This window comes from Lampetra fluviatilis, chromosome 4 (assembly GCF_964198595.1).
Source record: "Lampetra fluviatilis chromosome 4, kcLamFluv1.1, whole genome shotgun sequence".
Lineage (NCBI taxonomy): Eukaryota > Metazoa > Chordata > Hyperoartia > Petromyzontiformes > Petromyzontidae > Lampetra > Lampetra fluviatilis.
The window spans coordinates 234,399-250,338 of record NC_136278.1 but is presented as its reverse complement, the minus strand read 5'-3'; the positions used below and the strand labels follow the sequence as shown (position 1 = coordinate 250,338).

General features: G+C 53.3%; 1 protein-coding gene across 2 annotated transcripts in view; it reads left to right on the top strand.

Moving 5' to 3' along the window:
• Positions 1-333: 333 nt before the first annotated feature.
• Positions 334-15,940, top strand: part of RAB28 (RAB28, member RAS oncogene family) — a 28,538-nt gene continuing 12,931 nt past the window's right edge. For both annotated transcript variants that reach the window (XM_078855233.1, XM_078855232.1), the window contains exons 1-4: positions 334-688; positions 4,087-4,183; positions 7,794-7,882; positions 10,078-10,207. In XM_078855233.1, coding sequence (XP_078711359.1) covers positions 611-688; positions 4,087-4,183; positions 7,794-7,882; positions 10,078-10,207 — 394 coding nt within the window. In that variant the 5' untranslated portion in view covers positions 334-610. The remainder of the gene's footprint in view (positions 689-4,086; positions 4,184-7,793; positions 7,883-10,077; positions 10,208-15,940) is intronic.

Sequence of the window (15,940 nt, the reverse complement as noted above, 5' to 3'; positions counted from 1 at the left end):
AGTTCGATCGGCAATCCGCGGGTCACCTGCGAGTTGACCCCGCGGGTGACGGAGTCCGCGAGCCGCACGTCACCGCGGATAAGAGGAGCTCGTCCCGACACTGGCTCACGACTACAGCCGGGAGCCGGCCGGTGGGGGCGGGTCGCGTTGTGGTGGGGGGAAGTGTGGGCACTCCCCGCCGGTCACAACACGCCGAGGCCAGCGGTGAAGAGTAGGCCAAGGTACCCCGAGTCGAGAGAGGAGCTCCGGAGGGGAGGCCCGCGGGCTTCCTGAGCGCCGCCGTCGCCTGGCGACCGCCATCAAAGCCGAGCGCCCTCGAAATCTGTTGCCATGGCGACCCGGGCAGAGGCAGCGGCTCCCGTCGCGCCGCACGCCCCGGCAACAGCCGCGCCACGCGCCGAGCGGCCCGCGCCCTCAACAGAAACACACAACCAGCAACAACGACGACGACGACCACACAGACACAGAGACACAGAGACTCGAGAGAGAGAGATTCACGAGTTCCGCGCACTGTAAAGCGTCCCCGTCGTGTCCGTGAGGCCGCTCGCGGTCGGAGTCGCCCCAGCGCCGCGGTTGCTAAGGGCCCGACTCTCGCGACTCGACCCGAGCCATGTCCGACTCGGAGGAGGAGGCGCAGCAGGACAAGCAGCTCAAGATCGTCATCTTGGGAGACGGCGCCTCTGGAAAGGTGAAGTATGACCCCCCCCCCCCCCCCACGGCTCTCACTCGCCACTCGATCCTGACCGAGGGAACGCCTTCCCCGGGCTCTTACGGGATAGGCTCTCCTAGGATAGAAGGCTTCCCGGGGAGGGTGCGAGTCGCCCGGCGAATAATCTAGCCGAGCGCTCCCAAGTGCGCTACGGCCTACGCGTGGTCAAATGTGTTTGTTTGTTGTATCATTAATGTTAGCTTTGTGACGAATTAATATACTGCAGATATCGTGGTAATAGATGAGCTTGAGGTGAATACGACGATTGTATTCGCTTCACAGAGTCAATTACAAAATCGCGACACTTTGCTACGTATGGTTGAGTCTGTGCGTTCGCAGCCCTTCACAGGCGGACTTTAACGCTCATCATCATCATCACTCTTATTGAACTTAACACCAAACTATCATCAGCCATGGCCAATGCACTGCTGGATGAAGGCCTCCCACAGACGCTGCCTCTCACGATCCTGCGACTTAACAATCCAACCAGCAGCTGCGCACGATCTGAGTTCTTCGTTCCATCTCCTCGCAAGGACCACCATCGTGAATCTAACACCGTGGTGAAGTATGGCTAAACAACTGCCGCCCCCATGCTGGATGCACCTAAGCAACCAATGTGTCAACAAACAATACTTAGTGTTTGCTCGTGCACCGCTGCCAACGCGGTATCACCAATACATGTGTTTAAGTATCCGTTATGTAAGTCTCGTGGGTGTAGCTCACTACAGTAGGATACGGGATGAGAGTACAGTATAATCAAGGGCTCATATCGGAGCAGAAATTCACATTTGTCAATAACATCGTGGCCCGAACAGTAAATTCACAGGACGCGACGTTTCGGGCAATTGCCCTTCATGGTCAAAATTAAAATGACGAGAAACCCTATTATAACAGAGTAATTGTGCAGGCCGCAAAACCAGAAGTCCCAAACAACACATAAATATGTAAGGAATATTTTGCACAGAAGCAGTGTGCTGTCTGTGTGTTGGTTGAACCTCACGGCCCTTCAGAGTGCAGACACGTGCAACGAAGAAAGGTTGTTGCCCGCGTGTGTTGAGTTGTTTTTTTAATGACTGGCCTTGTGCGCATGCAGCACTGCCAGCGCAGTATCGCAGCAACGTGTTTAATTTATCATAGCAGACACTCGTCTATTCTTGTTCATGATGGCTGTGTGTCCAGGAGCTCGATGCCAATGTGGAGGTGTGCGTGCCACGACGAGAGGGATTCAGCAGAGAGAGAGTTCGTGTCGTTTTGCTGTTCCTCCTCCGTTGAAGGAGCGCAGACGAAAGTGGTTTACTATGTGGTCCATAGTCTGGCTTGCATGGCCACAATCGCACTCCTGTGGTTTGTCTTTAACATAGCAGAACATGATATGCATAAATGTGCTTGATGGCGACACGACCAGTGGTAGTGCGTTCACTGCTTGTTGCAGAGGTTCGCAGTTCGAATCCGACAGGCAGCCCTGGTTATCACTGTGGCGGTGTATTAACAATGACATAATATTCACCGTCTGCTTCCCAGCGGACGTTAAACATCCAGTGAAGTCATTTGAAGAGAGGAGACCGTTACGTGTCCGCGCCACGGTCCAAATTTGCCAAATTAGAAAAATGACATCGCAAATAACTGAATTGGGCTCAGCAACATCGCCCCCTACTGTGAAACTACTGCAGACTGTGCCTGTGCAGCACAGCGCCTTTGTGATAGCATTGTGCTATGAGAATACTGCGAATGTCAAATGTATACAATAATAATTTGTTCACAGTCTAAAGCACTAATGTTGCCTTCTGGGCTCAGATAAAAGTTTCAGGCACTGTTATATAAACAGGAGCCGCTTTATAATAGAAATCCGAGGCACAAAGGAGTTGGAATAGAGACATTGGGGATTGTTGCCTCAGCACTGCAGATATTGTGTCAGAATAAAAGTCCCACATGAAAAGTTGAGTGAAACAATTTAAGTGAATTTCCCCTTGCGTCCCATCTCAGTCACTATACCCTAAAGTAAGGCAATCTTTCACTTAAGCTGTTTTATACAACTGTCCAAGGCTTTTGGGGTCCAATAATATTGAAAGCAGCGTTGCGGAGTTACACAAGACCTTGGGTGTGTGGCCAGATTCATACCACACCACGAGTAAAGCTGTGGAGTTGATGGTGTGAAGTTGGTGAAGTTAATGTGTGTGATGTTGATGGTATTCATTTGATGTTCTGAAGTTGATGGCATGAAGTTGAGTGTGAATATGTCACTGTGAAGTTGATGTTATGAAGCTGACTATCTGAAGCAGATAGTGTGCAGCTGATTAGACAGCCAAAGCTCCCATCAGCCACCCCACCCACGAGCACCCCCTCCACCGCCACCGTTCGCCCGTCAGCAAAGCCTAATTGAGTTCTGGGTGAGTAGCTCTAACGAGGAGGGACTTTGTAGTTTCTCGGTTGTGGCTTAATTGGCACTGGCGATGAGTGGCGGCGGTGGCGGTAGGGAACCCTGCTGCCCAGCTGTGCCAAACCACATGTGAAGAGACGCAGTTATTGATCTTGATCCACTTTGCGTACGATCAAATGAAATCGGGAGCAATTCACTTAAGCGCACGACGGTTACTGGAATTAAGGGTGGAATTTGACTGAAGATGAGCTCTGGGATTGAGCTGCAGTGTCCCTGGCAGGTGCAGACGGAAACGTGTTTAATAAAACTCGGACAGAGTAAATTTTGCGCATGAATTAAACACAGGTAAAGGTGCAACCCTGAAATTGCCTGCTCTTGTCACTGCTGGCAGTAGCGCCTCCACTAGTGGGAGCTCTAGAGAGCGCCCTTTAGAAGAGGTTATTAGTCCTTGGCTTCTAAGCTGGCCAACACGTCTCGGGAAAGGTGGGAGTACCCACACTTTGCCCCACCCCACGCGCCCTGCCGAGCAGAGACGAACCGCAGTGGTACTCGGACTTTGTGCCACTGGGTGGACAGAGGCGGTGGCGAAGGATTTACGAATTTTCCCGCATTGGTTCAATTGGCACGCTGGGAGGTGGAGGGATGAGGTGTAGTGAAACGGCATCAGATTTGAATGTGTTGTGGTATTTTTATTTTTAGTAAGTGCTGTTAGCGACTACCTATTCGGGTCACCACGGCACACGGGGGGCGGGGGGGGTTGGCAACCACACGCCCAGCCGCTTTTGTCTCCCCAATGCTGATGTTTATACACTGTGCCAGCTACTGATTTAAGGCTGAGTCGACTAAGGGGAGGCCCTGGAGCATCACTCATGTTGACCGTGAGGCGAAATTGAACTTCGGGTCGCCGGGTTCCCAGTGCGGTGCGCTAACCGGGTCGCCGGGTTCCCAGTGCGGTGCGCTAACCACTGCGCCACCGCTCCCCCCCACCGTGCACTCGCAGACGTCTCTGGCGACGCGCTTCGCCCAGGAGGCGTTTGGCAAGCAGTACAAGCAGACGGTGGGGCTCGACTTCTTCCTGAAGCGCATCACCCTGCCTGGTGAGGCCAGGACCCTGCCCTGCACCACACGCCGCCAACGCCACCCCGACCCTCTTGCTGGGCGTCTCTGTCTAAACTCGCGGGCGTCGTGGACACGGCGCACACACCGCGGCGGCCTGCCAGGTGCGGCCAGTGCCGTGCCGTGCGTGGCCGGTGGTCTCGGTGGTCTCGGTGGGGAGGAGGGCTGGGGTGGGGGAGGAGGTTCTGTAATTGGAACGTAACAGCATACAATGGCAGCACTGTTCTGTTTTACCGCGCGCAACAATGGGTGAGCGTGAAAGATACAGAGCCAAACACTTGGCGCGGGCTGAGTGAAGGAGGTGGGAGTTGAGGTGGTAGGAGTAGGGCTTGAGCTTGGTGGTGGTGGTGGGGGGGGAGGTTTGTTTTGGTTTGTTTAATATTGTAAGAAAATATTTCTTTAGTGCCTGAAGTGGACAGGTGCTTCACAATGCGGCCGCGAGAGAGGGAGAGAGAGACGCACAAAACGCGATATTTGCCAGGGCATTCCGTGCGTCGAGTGCCGTCTGTAACAATGCTTACGATCGCAAGTGGATTACGATTGCAATCGTGAAACTGATACTCGCACACGCACCCGCTCGCTCACGCTGCCTGAAGGGCACAAGGCAGTCGGAGAATACCCTGCAGGGCCGCGGGGGGCGGCGCAGCGGTGACACGCGGGCCGCCTCCCAGCACGAAGAACCAGGGTTCGACTCCCGACTCGGACGCCCCTCCCTTTGGGGAGTTTGCATGTTCTCCCCCTCTTCTGCAAGTGCGAGTGAGTGTATGTGTGTGCCGTGTCAGCCACTAAAAGGCGCTCGCCAACAGCACTTGCCCCAACAGTCTTGTTAAGGCTATACAGGGGACCTTTGACTTTGTGTTTTGCAGACCTAATCTCCCAGTCGATTCACAGTTGGGGTAGATGCTGCTCTGTGTAATTCCCATTCAGTAATTTGCAGGTCATTTTCACATTTGGACCGCGAAGCCAGCCACACAATGGCCTGCTCTTGAGCCTTTTGGCGTCATCTGGTCCAACCCATATGAGACTAGGCTCTAAGGAAAGCTGTCTCGGGTGTGGACCAATCAACTTCAAGGACAGTGCACATTATCAGAGTTATGTTCTTTTGTTTGTATTATGACTGCAGGTATTGCGGTCTTTGCAAACATGACTCCTTGTAAAAAGGTGTCAGTTTTGTTGCCAGATAGAAGGGTAAAGAACCAATTATCGGCACGGGATGTTTAATATCCGCCGTGAATCAGACAGCGCATTGTATCTTACGGCCACCGAGTCAGTGTTGGTGAGGCGTGTGGAGGTTGTTGTAGGAAGTTTCAAGTTGATTTTGTGTGACCAGGGTGAGAACTCAAGGGACCGGCGTAGAGTCTCGTTTGCAAGAGTGACCTGGGTCACCAACACGACAGAATAAAAAAACAAAGTGTACAGCAATGCAGTACAGCAATAGGAACAAAAACACTGTCAAACGAGGAATACAATTTTTTGCAAAACATGAATCAAAGTTCAATCAACAGTAAATATGATATTTCCTGCAGTGCAAATCGACTCGGGAAGATCAGGTCCAGGTTCATCACTGCGCAAATCACAAAACATAGAAACATTAAACAGATATGGGTGACTTGTACTAACATATACACAAACAAGGATATATGATGTTAAAAGCAATTGCAAGTGAAGTAATTATAAATAATCGACAGCCTAGCATCAAGTTGTGATTGAGGTGGGAGAGGAATCCACGACATTCATGAAGCAGAGGAAGTTCCTCGACAGCAGTGTCCCTCGCCCTTCCCACCGGCCTCGGCAGCAAGCAACTCACCTGTAACTAGGCGACGCAGATTCCCCCGATCGCCTTAACAGGCTGTGAGTGCTGTTAGCGAGCACAAAGGGGTGTCCTGGGCAGCGCCACGCCCGGTCGCCTTTGTCTCCCCAATGCCGATGCTTGCATACCACAACAGGCACTTATTTTAGACTGAGTCTACCTAGGGGAAGGCCCAGGACTGGTTCAGATATTTGCCATTGCAGTGTGCTAACCACCGCACCACCGCTCCCCACACATATACAGACACATGGTAACCTTCAATCAACAGTGCAGATTTGAGAGAAGCCTTTTTGTCAGAACTCAATGGAGGAGAAGGTGGTGGTGGCAGAGGAGAAGAAGAAGGCGGAGGTCGAGGAGAGGGAGAATGAGGTAGACGATGAGGGAGACTCAGAAAGGAGGAAGATGAGGAGGTTGATGATGAAGGGGAGGAGGTAGAGAAGGAGGCAGTGCTGTAAACATGTTTGCTAAAGGAACACCTCCGAATGTATTTCCCATGAATTTAATCGCGTGCTCATCTGTAGCGGGTTCCACTCAGATGGAGATGCTCAGCGAAGCGGCCAGGCAGGAATGTAAACTCAGCGCCTTGCCGTGCCGCTTCAGACGCATTCCACGGCGACAGGTCCCAGTGCGACGGCGCTCCTCATATCCGCCGGCAAGTTTGCGGCGCTAAAACGGCAAATCCCTTTATCTGAGAATTTCCGTGATAATTTCGTTAGCGAGATGGCGTTGTTTCTGATAGTCGCCCTCCTCCTCCACGCCGGGGCGTCTCGGGGCGCTTCAAGCACGAGAAGCGACTCACGTCGTCGCATCTCGTCTCCTAAATCAGATAGGGCACCCCCAGTGGCAGCTGTCCCTGTATGGCGTCATGTGAGTCGGTCACCAGCCTGCGAGCGGACATTAGTCTGCCAGCAGGGGGCAATGATTGCTACTGAGTGTGTAATCCCAATTGAGTACTCTGCAATATAATTTGAGAAAGTTGATTTGTTTGAGTTCGATGGGAAAGTGCGAGGCTCAGTGGGGAGCGGCATTGCGTGGCACCCGGTGCCGTCACGCTCGTTGGGTCGGAGACGCATTCCACTGCTTCGTGATGCTAATGACTTTAAGATCTGAAAAATATTAGAAAATGTCCTGAGAAATCGCGCATCTGAAAATGTTTAATCCAATGTACATCCCTGGTAAACTCGGATAATCAAATTCATTTGCCGCAGTCCTGCGAGGCGACTTCATCCTAGCCATGAACACGTGCGGATAACAGTAACTGCTCCCAGTGGCAGACAACACAGATCATGGGGTGATTCTCCTTGCGGCACAATTCATCTCATTATCCACACTAAACCACGGACAATTTAGCTCCTGCGATGACCACTTCCACGAATTGTCATCATCAGCCATGGTCTATCCACTGCACACTTTTTGTTCCATCGTCTCTTTGTCGCTGTCCAGGTGTCCGATCCGTACGTCATAGCGAGCGACACAGACCCATTGAAAACCCACTTCTTCGAGCACTTTGCTGTGTTGCTTTTTATTTTCAAGTTCGGTTTTTCTGCAGCCGAATGCGGAAAATATTCCCACATTCCCAACGCGACTCCCATAACTCGTCAAAAGTGACGGACATCAAAGATGTTGTGGATTGAATAGAAGTTGCGCTTAACTTGAGTAGTGGAAAGGAGGATTTCACTGTGATGCGTGGAAGCACTGCTCCTTGCTCACACTTGTCTTCCCTTCGACTCCCACCCCTTTCTTGCCCCCCCCCAACCCCGCACCACCCTGGGCTCCCCTAGGGAACGTGAGCGTCACGCTGCAGGTGTGGGACATCGGGGGGCAGACTCTGGGGGGCAAGATGCTCGACAAGTACATCTACGGAGCGCACGTACGTACAGCAGAGACAAATATCCCCCGTGTAGCCTGAACGCACTGTTGGAGCGAGGGCTGTTAGCGAGCACCTATGAAGGCCAGCACCACGCTGTACCATGCCCGGCCGCCTTTGTCTCCCCAGTGCTGATGTGTACACACTTCACCAGGAACTCATTTAAGACTGAGTCCACCTAGGGGAGGCGCAGGACCAATTCAAATGTTTTCCACTATTATTGGTCGTGAGCAGGAATCGAACTCGGGTGGCCGGGTTCATTGCACAGCATGCTCACCACTACCGCACCCATGTTGTACACATGTACACATGCGTGGGTACACATACGCACATATACACGTGCAAACACAGCTACACACACAAATGTACGCACAAACACCTAGATGTGCAAAGACAAAGAGACCCCGCCGCTGGGGTGAGTGATAGTCCTCTGCTGGTAGTTGTCATCGCGCGTGTGACTACGGGACGCGCCACGCGTCAACGTCCCGACACCTCCGCTGGCAGCGGTGTCGTGGCAGAGAGGGGGGCAGAGCACAGGGAGGGGGGTGGGGGCGTGCGTGTGCCAGAGTGTATGCGCGTGCGAGAGAGTGTGTCTTTGTTTGAGCATGTGAGCGAGAGAGCGCGTGTGTGTGAGCGTGTGTAGGTTTGCGTTTGATTGGGTGTGTGTTTGTTTCTGTGTGTGAGGAGCTTTGTGAGTGCGTGTGAGTGTGCGATTGAGAGTGAATGTGAGTCGGTGTTTGTGATTGTGTGAATAGGAGTGAATGTGAGAATAGGTGAGGGAGGGGTTGTGAGAGTGTCAGTGTGTCAGGGTGTAAGAGTGTGTAAGCGTGTGTAAGCATGTTTGTGTGGTGGGGAACGGTGGAAAAGTAGTTCAGCACATTGTGCTACAAAGCCAGCGGCCCGAGTTTGATTCCTGCTCTCACGGCCAACATTCATGACCAGTATTGAAATCGGTCCTGGGTCTTCCGTAGTTCAACAGCCTTAAATGAGTACTTGGTTTGGTGTGTAAACATCAACACTGGGAAGACAAAGGCGCCCTGGTGTGGTGTCGAACACCCACCCCCTCTCGTCTGCCACGCCAGCTTTCCAAGGTGCTCATTAAGAGCACTTGTCCCAACGGCCTGTTAAGGCTACATTGGGGGATCTTTGTCTTTGTGTGAGTGGTAACCGCGCAGCGACCCGGGTTTGGCGGTGGCAGACCAGAACGGGTTGTTGTATGCTGGCTGGGGCCCATGTGGGTGTGTGTGAGTAGGTGTGGAGGCGAGGGTGCGTGCATTTATGTGTGCAAGAGTATGTGTTTGAGAGAGTGTGTGCAAGAATGTGTATGCGAGTAAGTGTGTGTGTGTGCACGTATGAAAGGTGAGTTTGTGACAGGGTGCGTGTTTGAGTGTGTGCGCACACGTGAGCGTGTGCCAGTGTGTATGCGTATGTGTGAGTGTCTGAGTGTGTGCATAAACGAGTGTGTCTGTGCATAATGGCATAGTTATTCCCACTCTGCACTAAGAATCCATCCGCCTGGGTTAGATTCCCGAACCTGGATAACATCCAAACCTGCCCTGGGCCTCCCTTAGGCCAACCCAGCCCGAAATACTGACAGTGTAACATGTACGGAACTTTTGTCTATCTCTTGAGGCCATGTGAGTCACGGGAATTATTTCATCATACTTCACCAGGCTGGTCAATGCGGGTCGGTGGAGTGTGTCGATGTCAGAATTTCGATGTGACGCCAGCATCCCCGTCGTTCCCTCGCTGACCATTGCAGCCGTCAGGGCGGCAGGGGGCTGGTAACACCCGCGCTTCACAGCAAGAGGGGCCTGGGTTCAATTCCTGACACAGGTGCCACTTTTTGAGTGGAGTTTGAATGTTTTCCTCCTGTTCTGCCGAGTGTGAATGCGTGAGTGAGTGTGTGGATTTTGTATGTTCTCCCCTTGTTCTGCATGGGTTTCCTCTGGATTCTCTGGTTTCCTCCTGTCGCAAAAAAATACACATATCCCATTGCTAAGAAGTTAACTGCTAAAAATAAAAAAATTGGGATCACACACAGCACACGGCAGCAACAACATCACCACCTAACTACGGAAGCTTGGCAGGACCCTCCTGAAAGTCCTGAGACTCGGTGAGACTTTCCAGGGTAAATCGCTACGAAACAACAACTTGAATAGTAATAACATTCGCCTGCCAACACGGCTGTGTCACAGGGCGTGCTGCTCGTGTACGACATCACCAACTACCAGAGCTTCGAGGACCTGGAGGACTGGCTGGGCATGGTGCGCAAGGTGAACGAGGAGGCTGAGCGGCAGCCTAACGTCGCCCTGGTCGCCAACAAGAGTGAGGACGCGGTCGCCTACCCGCAAGGGGCGGGAGGTTGGGGGGGATGGGGGGGCCTGGCTAGCCTGGGCTCCAGGGTCGCGTGTTTGTTATCAAGACCACGCTGGTGGAGGAGAGGGGGAGAGGAGAGAGGGACAGAAGGATGAGTGGAGAGAGGAGATGAGGGAAATGGAGATGAGAGAGGGCATGTGGAGTAGAGAGAGGGTGAGCGGATGTAGATCGAGGGGTTGCGTGGGAGTTGCGTTGGGTTTGCGTTGGGGTTTTGTGCGGGTTGGATTGGGATTGAGAGAGGGTTGCATTGGGGTCGGTCACATTGGGGTTGGTTGCGTGGGGTTACGCGGGATTGCGTGGGGTCACGTGAGAGTTGCGTGGGGTTCCGTGCCTCCTGTCAGAGCGTGCCATCTCCTGGGCCGTCTCCCAGGCCCCGCTGTGGCCACCGGCCGTGTGGCCCCTGGGCAGGAGCCGTGCCGCCTGACGGGCCTCGTTGGGCCGATGACCCCGTTGGCTTCTTGTCCCGACTTAGAACGGCGTGAGTGACGCTGCCGCCGTTGACTTGGTGCTCGGGTTGGGGAGCCGAGCGGACAGCTGGGAGCCCCGTGGTCGGGGAGGGGCAAGAGGGGGAGGAGGAGCTGGGGTGGGGGTGGCCCTTGCGTTGGCTCCAAACGCCCCCCCCCCCCCCCACGAACGTGGCACCATGATAGTGACATTGGCTCACAGGATGCCAGACTCGCAGCATTCGTATCTGTTGCCTTGTGTTTTAATTAAATTCCTATGCACGTGTGTGTGTGTGTGAAGAACACCGGACGTGTGTAGGCAAGGGTTGGTGGATCACGTGGGGAGCGGTGACGCAGTGGTTAGTGCACTGTGCTACGGAACCCGCTGACTATAGTTCGATTTCCGCTCACGGCCTACATTGGTGACGAATCATCCGAGCTTCATGTATCCTTGAATGAGTACCTGGCGTGGTGTGTGAGCATTAGCACCTGGAAGACAAAGGCAGCAGGGCTGACGTGATGATAGCCACACCACCTCATTGTGTGCCATGTCGGCTTTAATAGGTGCTTGCTAACAGCACTGACCCCTGCAGTCTGTTAAGGAAATAGGGTGAATCTTTGTCCGTTGTGTTTGTGTATAAAGAGGATGGCAGAGCTCCCAGTAGTGACATGAGTTCTAATTCTGCTCAAGGTCAAGTTACTCCTATCTGTGTAGATCACCTCTGCACCATTGCTTCCCACATCCGTACACGCAGCACACACGCAGATTCCCAATGCAGCCTTGACGAGATGAGCGTTGTAGCGAGCGCCTGTGAAGGCCGGCACACGAGAGTGTGGCGTGGCCAACACCACGTCCAGCCAATCTTTGTCTCCTCTGCGCCGATGTCTATAGACCGCACCGGATACTTATTTAAGGCTGAGTTGACCTAGGGGAGGTCCCAATTCTAAGCGCGCAAGAGAGGAGCATTACGCTCAGTCTCTGTCCAGTTGGAAACCGAGGGAAATGTCCCCACCTGCTCTACTGCCTTATGTGGGACACACAAAGGTGTGCAGGCGCGGTGCCGGCCACACTAGCTCCTCACGCCTCGTACCGGCCTCAACAGCTGCACGCTAACAGCACTTACCACCACATCATATGTAGGCTACACAGGCGAGCTTTGTATTTGTGTGTGAGCGTGAATCGTGCGTAACAGTTTGGTAGTGGTGAGAGCTCTGCGCTATGAACCCAACCACGGCTCACGTCAGCGGCGATTATCTTAACCAACCCCGGTTTGGGAGTTTCACAAACGTCTTGGCGATCCACCAACCCTCACCTTACATAGTGCCCGGTTGCAGGTGTGCGGCATAGCCACCAGCGCCACCACAATCCCACGCCTCCCCAGGGGATCGGCCTCGCGGCGTGGCCGTGCTGGCCGTGCCAGGTGCAGGCTGGCGGGCGAGCCAGCAGCTACATTGTCCCGCACGCCGAGGTCGTGCCGCGTGTGGGGAGGGCGTGGGAAGCCGCGCGGAGGTCGCAACACCCCCAACGCCCTCGGATGTTCCACTCCTGCTCCTCCATCGTCACGGTCACTACCGCCCCCAACGCCACCGCTTAGTCATTTGCGGTGCTAATTTTCTAGAATTTGGCCATTTTTAGCCCACGGTGCCGGCACACGACGGCCCACTCATTTCAATTGACGTCACGGGATCTTTACTGGCCACCGTGAGAGAAATGGATGGCGCGTACATCGTGTTTTATGGTCAATAGGCACTGCAGTATTAATTAAGGCAGCCTGCCGGATTCGAACTGCGAACCTCTGCAATTGGGGCGGCGATGCGGTCCAACGGTGGTGCGCTCGCCGCTTATCGCAGAGGTTCTGCAGGCCGCCCTGGTTACTTTGGCAGTGTGTACTAACTGTACAGTGCAGCACTTTACAGTGGACAATTAGAGGTCCCGTGATGTTGTGAGCAAGAGCAGGTCATTGTGTCCCAGCATCACTGTTCAAGTTCGCCAGATTGTAAACTTACACCGCAAATCACTCAATTGGGATCGCACGCAAGGCAGCAACATCGCCCCCGACTGTGAAACTTCTGCAGACCACGTCGATGGCTCGCGCTATGAGCACGATAGCGCCTGCACCGAGTGAACACCTTAGTTACCGTCACGATCGTCTTCACTACCGCTGGGCCGTGTCACCGCCCCGGTTAGCGGGAGAGGTTGCCTCGTGGCCGACAGGGCTGTTAGCGGGCCGCGTCGGACGGAGCGTGGTGAGGCCGTGCCCAAGGGCCAGGCTCGACATCCCTTAATGAGATTTCTCAAATCCACGGCAGACAGACAGCGAGGGAGAGCGAGTTATGCACACAAGCTGTTCCATATGGATCGGAGATCAGGGGGAAAAATTCAACCGGAGAACATGGAAAACATGGAAAATGAGACGTGTGGTTATGATTGTTCACACGTTTGTCTGGCCAGACCCTCCCGAGATCTGTTCAAATAATGGCCACTGATGTTAGCCATGACCGGGAACTGAACTCAAGTGGCCAGGTGCATTTCTCAGTGAGATAACCTACTTGCGCAACTGCTGTCCCCACGATGCACTGTGATCTGACGCATTGGAGGCGAGGGTTGGTGCATCGCGCAAAGATTTGCGAAACTCCCAAACCAGCTTCAGTTAAAATAATCGCCACTGATGTTGGCCGTGAGGAGGAATTGAACTCAGGCTGCCGATGTCCTCATACAGTGCGCTAACCACTATATACAGTTCTCAACACGAAGATAAAAACACCCCCTATAGCCTTAACACACGATTGGGGCAAGTGCTATAAGCAAACACCTACTAAGGCCAGCACTTTGCACAAGGGGTTACTGCTCGCAGGAGCGGCTCGGAGGACAGGACTAGGTGCACCCAGCTCAGCTGTCAGGACAACGAGGAGTCAAGGAGAGGGAGGGGGGGGCCTTACAGCTCCTCTGAGCTGGGGCAGGCAAGGGAGGGGGGCCTGTTGGGGGTGGGGGGCTCTTCTCGCTTGGCGACGGCCCAGGAGGGCGTTGAGGATGTCTGTTTTGTGTCACGTGCACAGACGTGCGCACCTGTGGAGGCCTGGGACCACGGGGACTCATCCCGCCTGCCTTTGCAGCAGGGACGCTGTTTCCCCCGCGCAGCAGGAGTGGCGATTCCTTTGTAGTCTCAAACTAATGAGTGCTGTTTTGGCCGGGATTTGAGTCGCTAGGAAGGCAGAGATTATCTGTTTACTTTTAATATGGCAGCATCATTCTAGCAGATTATAGATTTTCGATCAAAACGCTGTCGACATCGTAACGCGTGCAGAGGAGTCCGCAGGCACGCGGGAGGCTGGCTAGGACCAGAGCCAACAAATGTCCAAGCTCTGTGGTTCTATATTGGGATGTTTGGGCAACTTTGTCGAAGAACAGCCGAGTAACGAGATGGAGATTAACCCACTTGCTGTACCTCTATCGTACTCTGAGCATAATCCAGAAGATTGTGACTTCGATGCCCACGAGCGGGGAGGGAGTCTTGAGGTCGTGTGCGTGATCCACCAACTCTCGCTGCCTCCAGACTTCCGGGTTCAGGCCACGTGCAGCGTAGTCACCAGCGCCTGCCCTTTGCTGCTGGTGGCTGGCTGATAAGTCATTGCCAGCGTACAGCCGCCCCGCAGAGGATGACATATCCAGTGGAGATTACAATACAGCAAGGAGGTCCCACGCCTGTGTTCATGGCAAAGAGGCGCATTGTCTGCTGATTTATCTTGTTGCGTTTGTTCTCGCCACCAAGCTACTGATGAGTTTGCGTTGTGTTGTAGAGAGGTTTGCGTAAACCAGGCACCCATATCAAACAGAGAGAGGGTCCTTGCCTACAAACATCTGGCAGTTCACCAGCGTTGGTTCAAGTCTGCCTGCTGATGAGACGATGGAAGTCGACGTATTTAACTTGTGTCGATAAAGGTCCACAGGTTTGCTTGCGTTGAACCAATGCTGCTGTAATTATTTACACCCAGAATGTAGGCCGAGTGGCTCATGGGATGCGTAAATAAATACTTTAATTTTTATATGCAGAGACTGATATGGGGGCGGATTTTCTGCTTGTTTCGTTATCTGTTTAATGCGTGAGTGTTCAACAACAGAACATTAAGGCTGTGCGTTGCTGTTCATAATATATTCACTGCCTACAATCACCCAGAATATTGCCAGATGTCTGATCTTGGGAGCTCAGCAGGGTTCAGTCTGGTGAGTACTAGGATGGGATACCAGGTGTTGTAGGCTTGAGCTCCGAGGTGGCTAGAGATTAGTACAGGACTAGATTATTGAATCCATCTGTACGGAGAATTGAATAGTTCCTTGTAAGCATGTTGCATTTTCTCAGGGTTCTTCAGTTTCCTCCCACACGAAGCTGATTCTTAGAGTGGAACTTATCATCCCAGTGTAGCAGCACCCTCCTGAAAAAGAAGCGTCTTGAGACTCGGTGAGGCTTTCTTGGGTAATTAGGTGATGAGGCTTTGAATGGTACAGCAGTCACGCATGCTACAGCGATGTCACTAGAATACTCTTAAAAGTACATTTAAAGTTATTTGCCTAAACTTCAAACGTGTGTTGGACAGAGCTTGGTATGTGTATCTAGGTATGTATATCTAGATATGTGTATCTAGGTATGTATCAGTGCATGAATATGTGACATGATAAGAGCTGTGGAGTTATTTATTTTGGTAATTAGTTAATGAGAGGGATTTCCAGTAAGGACTGGCGGCGCGTTGGGTGTGAATTCTCGACTGCTCGGTGGAGACGGCCACTGTAACCCAACCCACGCGCGCTCGCGCTCATTCCACACGCCCAGCTGTTAGCAAGCGACCGACATCGTCGACCGTTCGCTCGCCCACCCGCTTGCCCGCTTCATGGTTTCCCCGCCCGTTCGCTTGCCCGTTTGCTCGCCCCCCCATCCACTCGCCCCTCCACTCGCCCACCTGCCCGTTCCATCGCTCGTTCGCTCGCCCGCATGTGCCTTCGCCAGCTCATTCGCTCACCCGCTCGTTCACTCGCGTGCCCGTTCCCTCACCCGCTCACTTGCCCACCCGCCTGCCACTCGCTCACTCATTTACAAGCGCTGGGAGCCCATGTCGAGACACGTTTGTGGCACCCGTATTTTTTGCTTTCCGCTAAAGCGCTGAGCTAATTTAGCGGTGGTCATCGCGGCCCAATTAAGCGCAGCCTGGCCACTCGAGGCTTCGTGCCGAATGAAGGCCTCAACGG